General features: G+C 49.6%; 1 protein-coding gene across 2 annotated transcripts in view; it reads left to right on the top strand.

Moving 5' to 3' along the window:
* The window catches only part of TTC28 (tetratricopeptide repeat domain 28), a 97,956-nt gene that overhangs the window by 70,216 nt on the left and 11,771 nt on the right, over nucleotides 1-15,969 (top strand). For both annotated transcript variants that reach the window (XM_057376593.1, XM_057376594.1), the window contains 10 exons: nucleotides 693-2,034; nucleotides 2,375-2,898; nucleotides 4,387-4,496; nucleotides 4,686-4,815; nucleotides 5,167-5,385; nucleotides 7,346-7,511; nucleotides 8,569-8,709; nucleotides 11,916-12,060; nucleotides 12,744-12,923; nucleotides 13,968-14,688. In XM_057376593.1, the coding sequence (XP_057232576.1) occupies nucleotides 693-2,034; nucleotides 2,375-2,898; nucleotides 4,387-4,496; nucleotides 4,686-4,815; nucleotides 5,167-5,385; nucleotides 7,346-7,511; nucleotides 8,569-8,709; nucleotides 11,916-12,060; nucleotides 12,744-12,923; nucleotides 13,968-14,688 (3,678 nt within the window). The remainder of the gene's footprint in view (nucleotides 1-692; nucleotides 2,035-2,374; nucleotides 2,899-4,386; nucleotides 4,497-4,685; nucleotides 4,816-5,166; nucleotides 5,386-7,345; nucleotides 7,512-8,568; nucleotides 8,710-11,915; nucleotides 12,061-12,743; nucleotides 12,924-13,967; nucleotides 14,689-15,969) is intronic.

Genomic DNA, 15,969 nt, shown 5'->3' with positions numbered 1-15,969 from the left:
AGAGAAGACACTTCACTTTATTAATAGAACACAATTTAAAGTCTCTCGGTGCTGCCTCTTTGCAGCTCCAAGAGAACTTCTGTACCTCTCTTCATGTGCTCTTTGTGTTGTCCAAAGAYACCAGATATTTTCTCTTGAAGCTTCTGCAATTAATGTCAAAAAACATTTGCAGGGCGTCCTTCAGTGGCTCCCATACCCCCAGGGTTGTTCACATGTGTTTGCAAAGTAGCCACAGGCATTATTAGCACAGAGTTTAATTGAAGTGTAGGTGGTATCATCAGCACAATCAGAGCTCCTGTTCCCATGTCTCATAACAAATGCAAGATGATTCGACTGAAATTGAAAAGCAACTGCAAGTGCTGTCTCAATGTGTTGAGTCTGAGCTCTGGAGCCACCGGGTATCACTTAGGGAAAAAAAACAGTAATTTTATAAGGCCAGACTGTCCGGTTGTTGTGCTGAATATGTGCTTTTGTATAACATAAAACCTAAACCTTCCTCAGGATTTCCCTCTTAGAAGAAAGAAGGCAGTTTGTTCAGAAGGGCTGTGCCCCRTCAGCTGTTCAGGGGCTCTGGGAAGGGATGGGGCTGCCTGGTGTGAAGAGCCAGGGAAAGGCTGGACAGGCTGCAGCACAGCCTTGGTGCAGGGCAGTGTGTTTGTTTATTTACTGAGCCGCTTTCTGTTGTTTCTCAGGAATCATTCACCAGATGAAGGGTGACTACGACACGGCGCTGCGGCTGCACAAGACACACCTGTCCATCGCGCAGGAGCTGAGCGATTACGCGGCCCAGGGCCGGGCCTACGGCAACATGGGCAACGCTTACAACGCCCTGGGCATGTACGACCAGGCTGTCAAATACCACCGGCAGGAGCTGCAGATCTCCATGGAAGTCAACGACCGCGCCTCTCAAGCATCCACCCACGGCAACTTGGCTGTTGCCTATCAGGCGCTGGGTGCCCACGACCGTGCCCTGCAGCACTACCAAAATCATCTCAACATCGCCCGGGAGCTGCGGGACATCCAGAGCGAAGCGCGAGCCCTCAGCAATTTGGGCAACTTCCATTGCACGCGAGGAGAGTACGTGCARGCGGCCCCGTACTACGAGCAGTACCTGCGCTTGTCCCCGGAGCTGCAGGACATGGAAGGGGAGGGGAAGGTTTGCCATAACCTTGGCTATGCCCATTATTGCCTCGGCAACTATGAGGAGGCTGTTAARTACTACGAGCAGGATCTCGCCTTGGCGAAGGATCTTCATGACAAGCTGAGCCAAGCCAAAGCCTATTGCAACCTGGGCCTGGCTTTCAAAGCCTTGATGGACTTCAACAAAGCAGAGGAGTGTCAAAAGTACCTGTTGTCCCTGGCACAGTCTCTGAACAATTCCCAGGCTAAATTCCGAGCTCTGGGGAATTTGGGGGATATTTTTGTCTGTAAAAGAGATGTACATGGTGCAATAAAATTTTATGAGCAGCAGTTGAGCTTGGCCCATCACGTTAAAGACAGGAGACTGGAAGCCAATGCCTATGCAGCCCTGGGCTCCGCATACAGGATGGTGCAGAAGTGTGACAAAGCTTTAGGTTACCACACGCAGGAGCTGGAGGTGTACCAGGAGCTGGGGGATATGTCGGGCGAATGCAGAGCACACGGTCACCTTGCTGCGGTGTACATGGCACTTGGCAAGTACACCATGGCCTTCAAGTGCTATGAAGAGCAGCTGGAGCTGGGGCAGAAGCTGAAGGACCCCGGCATCGAAGCCCAAGTCTACGGTAACATGGGCATTACCAAGATGAACATGAATGTCATGGAGGAGGCGATTGGCTACTTCGAACAGCAGCTGGCCATGCTGCAGCAGCTCAGTGGCAACGAGTCCGTGTTAGATCGGGGCCGAGCGTAYGGGAACCTGGGAGATTGTTACGAGGCTCTGGGAGATTTTGAGGAAGCTATAAAGTATTACGAACAGTACCTGTCTGTGGCTCAAAGCTTAAACCGTATGCAAGATCAGGCAAAAGCCTACCGAGGCTTGGGCAGTGGGCACAGGTAAGGAGCTGCACGTGTGTTCCAATGCCTGTACGAGTACAGTCGGCATGGTGTGTTACTGATGGAGGGTGTTGGGGGGCCTGGCACACGCTCACAAAGCTGTGACACAGAGAGCTGGAGAGTCCTGTGCGTGCTGAGGACTATGCTGACACCTCAAATTAGGAAGCTGATGTCGCTTTGCTCCGAGAGGAGGAGGTTGATTCAAAGATGCTGGGGTTGTCTCTTGTGGGGAAGCGTTCTCTGCCTGAAAGGTTTGAACTGACCTCCGAGGGAAATGGCAAAACCCTTTATCTYGAGGAAATACCAGCAAAATAAACATTGCTGTTTTCTTCCCTTGTAGGGCTATGGGGAGTTTACAGCAGGCTCTGGTGTGCTTTGAGAAGAGGCTTGTAGTGGCACACGAGCTGGGGGAGGCATTTGACAAAGCCCAGGCTTACGGGGAGCTGGGCAGCCTGCACAGCCAGCTGGGCAACTACGAGCAAGCCATCTCGTGCCTGGAGCGGCAGCTGAGCATCGCCCGCGAGATGAAGGACCGAGCCCTGGAGAGCGACGCTGCCTGCGGCCTGGGCGGGGTGTACCAGCACATGGGCGAGTACGAGACCGCCCTGCAGTACCACCAGCTGGACCTGCAGATCGCCGAGGAGACCAACAACCCCGCTGGCCAGGGCCGTGCCTAYGGCAACCTGGGCCTTACCTACGAGTCCTTGGGCACCTACGAGAGGGCAGTGGTTTATCAGGAGCAGCATCTCAGCATCGCAGCGCAAATGAAYGACCTGGTGGCCAAAACTGTGTCTTACAGCAGCCTGGGGAGGACTCATCATGCTTTGCAGAACTATTCTCAGGCTGTGATGTACCTGCAGGAAGGTAAGAGACAGAGTTACACAAGAAGGGTGGAGGGGAGACCTGAAGACATGGAGAGGTGAGGTACTGTGAACATAGCTCCACGTGTTTGACAGTGGCCTTTGATGCTGAAGCTCTTGCAGACATCCATAGCTACTCCTGAACATCCATGTAAATAGCTGTCTGTGAGCAGTTAAGGTCAGCATGGCATCTCAGTTGGTGCCTTCTTGGTGTCCCCTAGACAGAGCATGATCTGTGCCTTCCTGCAGGCATCTTAGGTGCCTCAGAGCTTGATCCAGACTGTACCTAGSAGTCTCTTTGTGAAGCTCATTTGTGCCTGAACCTTCTCTATAAATGGCATTGTGTACCAGGATCTGGCTCTGGGAAAACCACTGGGGATTGTGATGAATATCTCTGATCCTGAGAGGTCTCTTGGGAGAGATTTATGCCTTGCTGGTAGCCACCTGGCTCTTCCTTACGTGTTTACCTGGGAGTGAGACAAGGTGGGTGAGTGCCTCTAAATGGAGTGGAAACAAGTGCTGTTCCATAGAGAGGTGAGGGAGATTTGGCCTGAGGTGTCAAGAAGGTGTCTGCCACTGCTGAGTGCTGGGTCAGTGCTGTCCTGGGAACTGTGCTGCTGTGAGGGGTTCCAGCATGCAGGCAGCAGCTGATGGAGCTGTGGCTCTGATGCAGCAGATGAGTAATGTGGCTGGAGTGTATGAAGCTGGAGGCCAAAGGATGAATTACATCAGTTRGTTTGGTTTTCGTGTAACTGACCTTGGCAGGATTCCAATATGCTGTTGGAAGGGGAGGAATGAAACACAGCTCCTTCTCCTGGTGTGCTGCAGAATTCCTGCTTAGCCTGGGAATGCTGGAGCGGCATGGTGACAGCCAGAGCCCTGCTCCCCAGGCTGGGGGAAACCTGAGGAGCCTCAGAGGAGGTGTCCCTGTTGTCAGCAGGGGCCACTGAGGCGAGAGCTTTGGAGTGTGATGGAAGTGGGRACAACACAGAAATGTGCTGCTGGAAGTGAAATGAGCTCCAGGTCGTTGAGGGCAGGCCCCTGCCCTCTGCTCTGGCTCGGCACATAACGTGTGCAGAGCCTGCCAGAGGGCCAAGGAGAGCTGGTGGGAAACAAGCCAGTAATGTGGCAAGAGGTGTCTTCTGGCAGTGTTTGACAGCTCAGTGTGATTTTGTTTGCCTGTGTGGCATTTAGGGTTTAAAAGCTGAGCTTTTTGGTCTGGTGGTGCCTTAACCTCACTTGGGGAGGGCTCAGTCCATGAAGTGTCTGTCTCCCTAAGGCACCTTGTGCTGATGTGAGGGCTGGCAGCTGCCTGGCACTGGTACTGCCCCACTCGTTGTCCTGCTGCTGTCCCTGTCCTGCTCACTGTCCCACCACCGGTGCTCCCCTGCTTGCTGTCCCAGTGCTGGCAGCTCCACAGCTGTCACAGGAGCCCCGTGGCACTGAGGCCACTTCTCCCCTCTGACACTCTCTCACTCTGACTCCTTTTCAGGACTGAGGCTGGCAGAGCAGCTGGGACGCCGAGAAGATGAAGCAAAAATCCGTCATGGCCTTGGCCTCTCCCTCTGGGCGAGTGGGAACCTGGAGGAGTCCCAGCACCAGGTATAGCACGGTCTGCCACATGCTGGGGGGCTTGTGTCCTCCATGCCCTCTGGGTCCTCAGGGAAGGAAATGGTGCATCCCAGGCAGGGTGTGTACCATCTCCTGTGCCTGAGGGGATCCTGGCCCTGGATCCTGCTGCTTTCCCAGGTAGTGTCCATAAGGAAGTCACTGTGCTGTTTTCCCTCCCAGCTGTACCGGGCCTCGGCGCTGTTTGAAACCATCCGRCACGAGGTGCAGCTGAGCACAGATTACAAGCTGTCACTCTTTGACCTGCAGACATCCTCCTACCAGGCCCTGCAGCGAGTGCTTGTCAGTCTGGGTAAGAGATGCCTTCAGATGCTGAGGCTGAGCTCCAGGCTCATGCCAGGAGTTCAGCTGGACTTGTRGGGTGCAGCTCCTGCTATGTCCTTTGCTCCATTTCTGTTCCAGGACAGCAATATGGGTGTCTGGCTTTGGCTTTGGGGAGCCTTCCTCACTTTCTCCATTGATTTGCCTTTCTGTGCCTTGTTGTGTAATTGCCTGCACCAGATGTGTTCCGTGGGACTGTATTCCAGTGCACAGACTGCTSTTTTGGGAAATGGTGACACTGCTTCCCCAGGTTTCCATTGGGGTTGGGATAGCAGCTGTCCCTGTTCTATGTCAYGTCTGTGATATGGCTTTGTCCTTTCAGGTCACCATGATGAGGCACTGGCAGTAGCTGAGAGAGGACGAACGAGGGCTTTTGCTGACCTGCTTGTGGAACGTCAGACTGGGCAGCAGGACTCAGATCCCTATTCTCCTGTGACCCTTGACCAGGTCCTGGAGACWGTGAATGGCCAGAGGGGACTTGTTCTCTACTACTCGCTGGCTGCAGGTTATCTGTACAGCTGGCTGCTGGCTCCTGGGGCAGGTGAGCTCCTTTTTGGACATGAGAGCCTGGGAACAAGCTTTAGAAAAAAAGGAGAATTGTACTGTTTGTAGCTAAGGAATGGATTTGGGACCCGCGTGAATGTCGGAGGGAGTAATTTCCATCTAATACTTTAAAGCTGAATAGACTAAAAGCTATGGCATAGCCACAGCAGTAATGACACAGAAGTGCTTATTCAGGACTTAGATGTTCACCTGGAGATGGAAATGTTTCACATGTTTAATATTTCCATTTTTCAACCTCCAATCTGTATATATTTCCCACAGGGCAGAACAGAATAGTAATGAAATTCCAAGTATGTTGGCTGTATGAAAATCTTCTGTGCATAAGAATCCCTGCTTTAATTATATTTCCATGCTTTATTCTTCCAAAAGCTTTTAAGGTTTATTCACTGAAGTGGATTGCAGAAAACAGAAGGGCATCCCCACTTCCTGATATGCCATTGAACTGCCTGATCCTCAGATGAATGTGGAAACACTTATCACAGAGGAGCAAGGAGGATTAATTTGAAGAGGATTGCTTTTTGCAGGCAGCTGTTATTCATTATCTAATAAAGTGATGACTGTAAATTTTAACAAGTTCTTTCTGGATATAATTTAATAATTGCAGCCCTTCACCATGACAAAGCTAAAGAGATAAAAAGCACTATTTAGATTGCACGAAAACTGCTTTAGAAAAAGAAGCAAACACTCACACATGCCTGACTTCGATGGGATGACAGTGGTTGGAAGAGACGATTTTTGGGGCGTTTTGCAACGTTGCATGTCTGARTGTAAGATGGGATTGTCCTGCTCTGCATCCAGTCATTAATTGGCTCTTCTGGCCTGTAGTTTGTGGAATAAAATGCCAATAAGTCTATAATATCACTATCAGGCTGAGCTTATTAAAATTACATGGATCAAGTGTAGGGATTGCCGCTGGTCTCACGATCAGTCCCTCATTGCCCAAACTGAGAAAACTGAGTCTTTGAGTCTATGGGTTTGTGGCTGCCTCTTTGAAGGTGGGAAGGAGACTGTGGTGCTTCAGGGGTTCTGCTCAAGAAGCTTTGCCGGGAGCTCTTCAGTGGTGACTCTGGCCCAGCCATGGTGACCTGTTCTTGTTTGTTGACACAGGGAGCAGCTYCAGTGGCAGCCCAGGGTCCTCATTATCCCACTGATGTGGAACCTCAGAGCCTCTTGGCTGTTGCTATGTTTGCTGCTGTTGCTGCAGGAGGAGTTGCTTTATTCTTTGTTCCTCTGCTTTTCCCTAACTGGTGTAATAATTGATGCTGCTGAGGCATCCAGAGCAGCCTTTTACTGTTGATCACAGGCTGCAGAATTAATTATATCAGGAATAATAGACCGGTCTGAAGGTAGCAAGGTTTTATCTGCAGTACCAGTGGAAGAATTCACAGCAAAACAGGGAATGGCATTTATCTGGTTTACCCATTGTGAAATGCTATCTTTTAATAATTCAATGTGCTTTAATCCATCTTCTTTCCTTTTATAAAGTGAAATCGCTGTGTGTGATGTGAGGAGGTTCTGCTGCAGTAGCAACACTTTTTTAGCATTTGAGTCTTGTGTGTTCAGTTCATGTGCTCAGAGGCTGTTAATAGATATTTTTCATGTGCATCTATTGAAATGTGAATTACTGTAGTAGGGGCTTACATGGAAGATCTGCTTTATAATTCATGAGTGCTGCAATAGCAAAAACATTCTGAGCATCTCATAAAAGCTCTGCTCTGCCTTTGTACCTYTGAGCCATTATCTGCAAAGTACAAACCCAGATTTTAAAAGCAAGGCTGGAAATGCTGGAGAAGTTCAGTGAAGACCTGGCACAGAACTCTTTGCCCCAGTTTTGCTGGAAATGCCAAATGCTTGGGGCTGTGCTGTCTTCTTAGACAGCTGCTGGCAGTGCTGTTCTTGCCCTGCAGAAATAACCTCRTTATTCTGGTGCCTTGCAGGAATTCTGAAATTCCATGAGTATTATYTGGGTGACAGCCTGACAGAAAATGCTGGGGACTTCCATGAAGCCAACAGCGTGGCCCTGCAGACACTGACAAACTCAGCACTGGAGCAGCACATCTCCAGCGTGCGGGAGGCTCTGGGMGTGGATTCCTACTATACCAGGTGAGTTGGCATGAAGGGGTCTAATATCCTGGTTTCTGCTCTCCCACCTGAATTTATAACATTTTGGAAGGAGCTAATTGCCTGAGAAGTCTAAGAACTGAGAGTCAGAGAAGGGGCAAATTTTCAGTGCAAAACAACAAAAAAATGGCTTTTTTTTTTTGTATCCATGACTATTTTTCTGCCAAACAAAGCACATCAAATAAGCTCCAAACCCACAGGCTGTGTGGTGAATCTATAGATTGGATGAGGAGGCAGGTGCCAAGTCTGCCTGTATTTGGGCAGATTTCATCCTGCTTACAGTTTCCAGTGTAATTAATTCTCTTTCAAYGGTTTGCTTTGAAAAACTGCAAATACTGTAGGAATTCTAACCACCCCCTGCTATGTGGCTTGTGGCTGTAGCTGAGTAAATAATTTAGAGCCCACATGTTGATTGTTGAGTCTTACCCTGTAGACATGCAGATACACAAACAAGATCCACAACTGAGATCTGCAGTTGAGCCTTGTGTAGCAGTTTTGCTAGAAAGGGTTCTTTTCAGCTGGTCTAATTAATCCGCAAAGTAACGTGTTCTTGCAAAAAAAAAAAAAAAGAAGTGTAAGGGATTTTAAAATCTGCTTGAACTTGTGTTGGGACAGACTCCCCTCTCTTTAGGCAGCACATGTGACCTGCTCTTTTGGGTTCATGAACTCAAGATTTTTGCCTCTTTAAGGAGCTGTGAGTGTTACTCCAAACTGTGCCAGGACTCAGAGCTGAGCATGCCTCAGCTGGAAGAAAAATGTGCAGGGAGAAGCTGTTGACAACATTTTCTTTTCCCTTTTTTCTCCTAAGTTGCTTTTTACCACTCACTCATTAAACCACGAGAAATCCCAGAAGAGCAGGAGATGGGGCTTGTAATGTCTTATATGCCTGACAAAAGGCAAGSCAGGGAAGATTTGGCATGAGGGTTTGGTTGTTGTTCCGTTTGAAAAACATTTTCGCTCAAACTGGCCGAGCATTTGTCATCAAGCTGTTGTTCTTTCTCGCATCAATGACCCCTTCATCTCACTGATTCCCCCCCAGAGCCTGTGCTAGCAGTGAGACAGAGAGTGAAGCTGGGGATATCATGGACCAGCAGTTTGAGGAGATGAATAACAAGCTGAACTCAATGAGTGATCCAACTGGCTTCCTGAGGATGGTCAGCAGGAACAACCTGTTGAACAGGTGAGAATGCAGCACTGCTGTGGGGATCAGCAAGCAGGAGATGTCCTGGTTGTTGGGCTTCTCTCTAAATTGCAAAGTTTAGGTGCAGCCAGTGCCAGTGCCCCAGGGGAGAGCCAGCAAGGACTGGTCCCACTAGGAATTGATGACTGTTTGAAAGAGCAGCCGTTTYGAATTTGCTTTTCTCCAAATTTGCTCAAACTGGCCAAGTGTTGATTTTGAGACCCCAAGCAATTCCAGGGCAGAGCTGTTTTGTCCCTGCTGTGTGTGAGGTGTGGAACTCGGAGCTCTCTCCCACACACTTGTTATGGAAATACATGTTTCTGTTGATCTCAAGTGTTGTACCAATTAGCTGGGAATATTCTGCATTTCCTGAGTTACAGGACTGTACTAGCTGCAAATCTCCACTCATTTTCTGCCGATTGCAACTTGTTCTCAGCCTTTCACATGACTGTGCTGATTAGGGCTTAGGGCAACCATTTGGAAAGAAAATTGAAGACAGAATTTTTCCAGTGTGACTGTGTGATGCAACCCAGGGTTTCTGACTGGGTCTGTGCTCCATTGTGGTTTGTGAGCACAGGATACCCTAGGCCTTTCTCAGCTGGAAAAGCAAATGTGATGAGCCTGGGGTGTTGAGAGCCACCACTGGAGCCTGTGAACTGTTACAGCACCCCCATGGAACTGGGAGCTGCCTGCTGGCACCAGCAACTGGCCTGGTTTTCCTCTCAGAACCCACAAGCATATCTGTTCATTTGCTGCACTGATGAAGGACTATGAGTACTTTCTAGTTTTGGATCACACAGGCAGATSCCCAGAATTGCTGAGATGTTTTGCTAGTTCATCAGGCTTAGAAAAACAGATTGTCCCTCTGAYTACAGGGGGAAATAGGGTGTGATGTTCCTTCTGTGAGAACTGAAGGTGAAGAGATGGGGAGACACTGGATGGTCTCCCTGCCTGTCCCCCTCCCTTYRCCCATGTAGRAGTTATAKTGGGGGCTCTGGGGATGGAGCTAAYACTGCCACATCTGTTTGCATCYKCCTTGCTGAGCTCTGAATTCAGGAYAGGTGCTAGMGTTCCTGCCCAAATCTTTGAATATCTTCGGCACTGAATGTCTGCTCTGTCTCCACAGGTGAGAAACCTGGAGGCTACAAAGTCTAGAGAGGCACAGCCTTACAGCCTCTTCCTACACTGTTCTYAAAAATTCAGCTGTGTAGAATGGTGTGGTTTATGGCATGCAGCACGCTGAGCTTGGGAAAACAAGGAAACTACCTTGCAAGAGCCCTGAAGCTTCAGGAAAGAAGCAGATGAGGGTTGCACAACACTGCTTTCTCCCCTTTTCCCTGGGGCTTTGCGTTGTTCCTGCAGCTCCAAGACAAAGGGCGGGAGCAGAGCTAAGCCCMGGCTGTTTGTGCTGTTTCTCTGCTTGCTGCAGACCCGGCTGCCTGTACAAAGGGTTATAAATCAGTAGCACTGCAGAGTCTGAGCAGAGGCTTCCAAATGAGAGATTTCACCGTTCAGACATCAGGGGARTAAGGTAGAAATCATCACTGCAGCATCCCAGAGGCAGCAGTGGTGCTGTGGAGAAGGGGTGTTTGGTCAGAGTTCAGAGTCTCCCTCTTGTCACATTGAAAGGATTTGGATTCAGGTGCCTGACAAGCCACCTGGAGCCTTTTGTTGGCTGCTTTGGGAGGAAAAGGTGGGCTGGCCAGGGCTCCCTGCCACAAGAGATCTCTCCATCCTCCCCTGTGGATTTTCTCACTCTTTGTGTACACACACACACACACAGAGGCGGGAGATTGGAGAGATTTATGGTGCTTGCTTGGTTTTGTTCTCATAAAAAGCAATCCGAGTGGTGAAGGAATAAATCTAGAGCTGCTTGGCAGGGAAACCCAAGATGCAGGAGGGCTTTGCTGATTGGAGTGATCAAACCTCTATTCCCTGCAGAAAATGAGTGTGTAACCATCGCTGAACACGGATGATGGAGCTGGCAAGTGCTGCTGCTGTCTGTGAGCTGCTCGGGGAGGATCAGGGCACAACGTCCTGAGGGAGCACTAGGATATCCAGCACAGGCTTTCTTTCCTGATTTGATTTTAAAATCTGTGCTTCATAAAGCTGAAGCCTGCCAAGCACGCTTGGCTCAGTCAGGTGCTGCAGTGATGGGGCAGACGGGTCTTAGGGGAGCACACAGTGCCAAGCCTGTGCTGATCCCCTCTTGCACAAATCCCCCAGAGGAGTTTTCAGCAGCTCTAAGCAGCAGCAGGAGCAGCATTCTCATACTGTCACTGGAATCCCTGGGTCAGAGAGCATGGGCTGTTGGACACCAGGCTTCTGTTGACATTCTGAGGTTATTCCCCTGTACCCATAAGGTGGAAATTCCTTGGGGTGGTTGAAACACTTTTTTCTTCAGAGAGCTAAAGGTTTTAGGCATGAGGAGGCTGAGAAAGAGARGGGAAAATGCAATTTTCTCAGTCTGTATGTTGATTTGTATCAGAAAGGGTTGGGGTGTATCCCAGGCCTCCCTGCCTTTCCTTTGAGGCCTACCTGCTAAAACTTTCTGCAAAGTTACCCTTACCACGTAAAATGGTTGTTCATGGCCCCAAGCCAAGGATGACGTTTCTGGGGAGCACAGTGAGCCCAGAATGGGAGCCCAGAATGCATTTCCTCAGCAGGGCAGTCACTTGTGGCTGCTGATGCCAGGAGATGACGTGCAGAGCTCTGTGGGGATRTCAGAAAAAAAGCAATGGGCTCCAGGTGCTGATGCTGCCCAGCAGYGGCAGGAGGGCAGGCAGAATCTTGATGTCTTGTTGTTTGCCTGTTGTCACACTGCCTCTGGTGTCACACTGGGTCAGCTGTGCACAGCCCAAGTGCAAATCCTCCTGTGGCTGGGGTCAGTTGTCAGCRGCTCTCACGCCTGCCTGCACACAGCTGCCACACAGACATGTGCAGGAGCAACTGGGAGCAGCACTGCAGGCACTGGAGTGTGGAGAGAAGCTCCATAGCAGTGTCATCCGCTGTCTGCAGCTGATTCATCCTGCATTARTGTCACTGTTCACTGGGGCGTGAAGCTGAATGGGAGGCTAAAGGTCTCCTGTGAAGCATTTTCCAGAGCAGAGTCCCCTGGAGGACAGGGCCTGGCTCATGTCACTGTCAGAAGTCAGGGCAGCCCCCAGTGGAGCTCAGCTAACCTCTCCCTTGGCTTTTGCCCACAGGAGCTGCCAGAGCATGACCAGCCTGTTCAGCAGCACCATGTCKCCTGTTAAGGATGGAACATCATCACTTCCAAGGAGGCAGACTTCWTTCACCAAGCCCCCACTCCGTGCTCTCTACGACTTATTGATAGGACCCATGGAAGGAGTAAGCCTTTGGCACACTTGCCAAAACCCTCTCAGTGTGGGAAAGCAAGAATAGACAGCTTGGGGGTGGTTTCTGAAGTGTAGTGTTTTCACAGAACAGTCTGGGTTGGAAGGGGCCTTGGTGACCATGTAGAGTTGTGAATCTAGAGACAAGGATCTGGTCCTGTATACTTTTTTTGTGGGCTGCCAGTGTTTAGGCTGGAGCAAATTTCAGTGCTTTGAAGTTACTTTCCTGGGGTGAAAACTGATTGTTTTTATGATACACACTAGATTAATGAATTTCCACAGTTACCTGGGGCCAGCAGCAGTTGCCTCTTTTTGTGCCCGGCTGCATGTTCCCTGTTGRCTGATCTCTGCTTCACTTCTCCATCCATAAGATGTTCTGTGTARACCTGGTGACTCTGGGTTGATGGTGAGGTGAAGTGCAGGTCATGGACACAATCTGTAGATTGTTCGCTCTTCAGAGGAAATGGCTATCTAGAAACTCAATATCAGAAAGAATATTCTCTGACAAAGGACAAGGGCATGACAAAAATTGACAAGATGTAGGTGGYTGGGGTTAAGCAAGGTGTGCTCGTGGTTCTGATGTGGGTGTTTCCAAACCAGACCAGAGCCTGATGCYTGGGAAGTGCAGGCACTGGTGGAGTGAAAGAGCCAAACTAATTCTCTCTCCTTTCTTTCCAGGGTTTGATGCATTCCAGTGGGCCTGTTGGCCGCCACCGCCAGCTGATCCTGGTTCTGGAGGGAGAGCTGTACCTCATTCCTTTYGCTCTGCTGAAGGGCAGCTCCTCCAACGAGTACCTCTACGAGCGCTTCAGCCTCATTGCAGTGCCGTCCATCCAGTCGCTGAATCCCAGCTCCAAGGTCTGACCCTGCTTGTCAAATCTCTCTCACAGAACCTCTCCTGTGGSTGCAGGTGMTGGTGCATGCTCAGGAAACWGCAGMTCTGTCCTGCTGTGCCAGACACAAGAACAGAAACCACAAACAAAACACTCCCTGGGTCTGAGGAGCACACTGAGCACCACAGCTCTGAAGTGGGTTCTGATGTAGTTCCTGCAGCACAGACTCACAGCCCCAGGCATGCCAGGAAGGACAAGGGGATTGGATCATTTGGATATCCTCCTCTAAAGGATTGCATGTGCTGGGTGTGGAACTACATGCAGACTACAGAGATGCAGGTGTCTGTGATCTGTGCTGAGCTTCCTTGCCAGGCTGACTGTCCTGGTATGTTCACTGTGGGGAAGGCCACTAATGCCTCATGACACCAAAGCTATGAGGGAAAGCAAATCCCACAGGTGAACCCTGCAGAATTATTTTCATGCTGAGCTTTGGCAGCAGCATTTCTAATGGCCAGGTCTCTGGGAGARTGCACCAAGGCACATCTCCTCTTGCTGGGCAGTGTTTTGCTGCATGCCTTGGTTTGCTGTGGGATAAGCACAGGCAGTGGAACAGCAGAAGGGTCTGACYCTTGTCAGCATTGCTGCTGCTCTGTTCAGTATCAGCTGCATGCAGCGCCTGCTGCTGGCAGTGCTGACACTGATCTTGGAAATGCAGCTACGAGGAGCCACTTAGTGAGTATTGCAGGTACTGTTCCAGTAATGTGAGAAGCTGGAATCCTCTTTATGCTTTTAGCTCTGCTGCAGCCTTCAAAGGGACTTGGGCTGTATCTGTTGCTTTCTGTTCTTACCTGTCTGTTCACCCAAGATCTGGGGATGGAAATCTTGACCAGACTCAAATGGAGATGTTCCTTGGAATAGTTAAACAGAAGAAACTAAAGAAATGGAAAGTCTTCCTGTAATTATGACAACCAGACTTCAGTTCAGAGCCAAAGGGGCAGGATATTTTATTACCAGCACCATAAAAACCAGATCTTTGAACCCCATTTTCTCTTTCTYTTTGTCTGTGTAGTCCCACGTGAGGAAGAATACTCCTGCTTACTCCAGTTCTACCTCAATGGCAGCTGTTATAGGAAACCCCAAGCTCCCTTCAGCAGTTATGGACAGGTGGCTGTGGGGACCTATGCCCTCTGCAGAAGAGGAAGCATATATGGTATCTGAGTTACTTGGCTGTCAGCCCTTAGTCGGCAGCTCATCAACAAAAGAGAGAGTCATGAGTGCCCTCACTCAGGCTGAATGTGTCCACTTTGCAACCCACGTCTCCTGGAAACTGGCTGCTTTGGTCCTGACACCCAACACTGACAGCAACCCAGCCAGCAGCAAGAGCTCTTTTGGGAACCCCTACACAATCCCAGAATCTCTTAGGATGCAGGATGATGCCAGTGATGTGGAGAGCATCTCGGACTGCCCTCCTCTTCAGGAGTTCCTGCTTACAGCAGCTGATGTCCTGGATCTGCGTCTTCCTGTCAAGCTGGTGGTTCTTGGCTCTTACCAAGAGTCCAACAGCAAAGTCACTTCTGATGGAGTCATTGGCTTGACAAGAGCATTCCTGGCTGCTGGGGCTCARTGTGTCCTCGTGTCACTGTGGCCCATCCCTGTGGCTGCTTCCAAAATGTTTGTGCACGCCTTCTATTCTTCTCTCCTAAACGGGATGAAAGCCAGCGCAGCCCTGGGGGAAGCAATGAAAACYGTGCAGAGCAGCAAGCAGTTCTCCCATCCAGCCAACTGGGCAGGTAGGAAGAGTTTTCTTCTGGACAGATCAGGTGGGGTTTCTAGGGAGCTGCCAAACTCTATGAGCTAAACAAGGAGCAGTGCTGGCAGGAAACCCTGTGCTTTCCTGGAATTCAGCCCCTGTGTCTCAGACCCCAATCCAGCTGAGTGTGGGTGAATGTCAYTGTCATGGGACTCACTGGCATTTCACAGGTTACAGTGAGTGGGTATGGATTTGGTATTGGAAGCAATTGTTAGGTAAATTGTTTTTCATGACTGGAAAGAAATAAAATGCAGTACAACAGCTCATTCTCTATGTTTGAAATCTCCAAGCTYATGCTTCCTTTGTCCTTGGGATGGAGTGAGCTGGAGCACACATACAGGAGTTTTTCATGGAAAATTTAGTGACACTTCAGCAGGAGGCAGAAGTAGTGGTGMTAGAAGCAGCAGCAACAAATAGCTGTGATTTCTGTGACATAAACCTTGTAGGGCTTATTCCTTTGGTTCTTTTAGGAGAAAGGTTTCCCTTGCTTCCCTTGGGAATATCTCAGCAGTGTCAGCTCTGTGTGTAGTGCTGGTGCTTGCTCCCTCTCAATTAGATCATTGAGATTGGAATGACCAAGTCTTGGAGTTCAGCAGTGCTGTTACAGGGATATGTAGAGATAACCTAATTTTTTTTCCTGGCATGAGGCCTGGTTTGTGAAAGCTGCAGGAATTCCCCAAATTGATTTTTGCATAGGCAGAGGAACCATGTTATTTAGCTCAGGAAACTGTGGTGAATATGGCTCTAGTGTATACTGCACATGGCTGGAGGAGGGGGAATTTGTTAAAATGAGTCCAGCTGACAATGATTTCAGGCATGTTGAGTCCAGCATTAGGATGTGGTTCGGGTAGTGCCAGGTGTGAGCTGAGTTCAGGTTACAGTCCACAGTTCAGYTGGGATTTTATCTTCCTTTCAATATCTTTCTGTCTCAAAAGAAAAGAGCACTAAAAAGTCCCAAAAGTGAGCACTTCCTGGGCAAAAATAGAACGAGTGTGGACACGGTGCTCGGTATCACCAGCAAGCAGAGGCTTTCAGCTGCTCAGSCTGTCTCAGTACTGCCCCTTTCATGGTACTGTGTGAGTTGATCATTCACAGTCCCTGATTTCCACCACTGAGTCTTGGACAGAGCACCAGAGCCAGAAGCATTTACATCCTCACTGTAGGAATGAGAAGGGAAATGTAGAGCTCCTTATGCTGACATCTGGGGAGTCTGGCATTGAATGGTGCAAGAGCCAGGACAGGTTTCTGAMCAGAACTTTTC

The sequence above is a fragment of the Malurus melanocephalus genome, unplaced genomic scaffold (assembly GCF_030028575.1).
Source record: "Malurus melanocephalus ecotype Western Australia unplaced genomic scaffold, MMel_1.1 scaffold_282, whole genome shotgun sequence".
Lineage (NCBI taxonomy): Eukaryota > Metazoa > Chordata > Aves > Passeriformes > Maluridae > Malurus > Malurus melanocephalus.
Note: the sequence above shows the minus strand (reverse complement) of the source record. Positions and strands in the feature narration are given on the sequence as shown.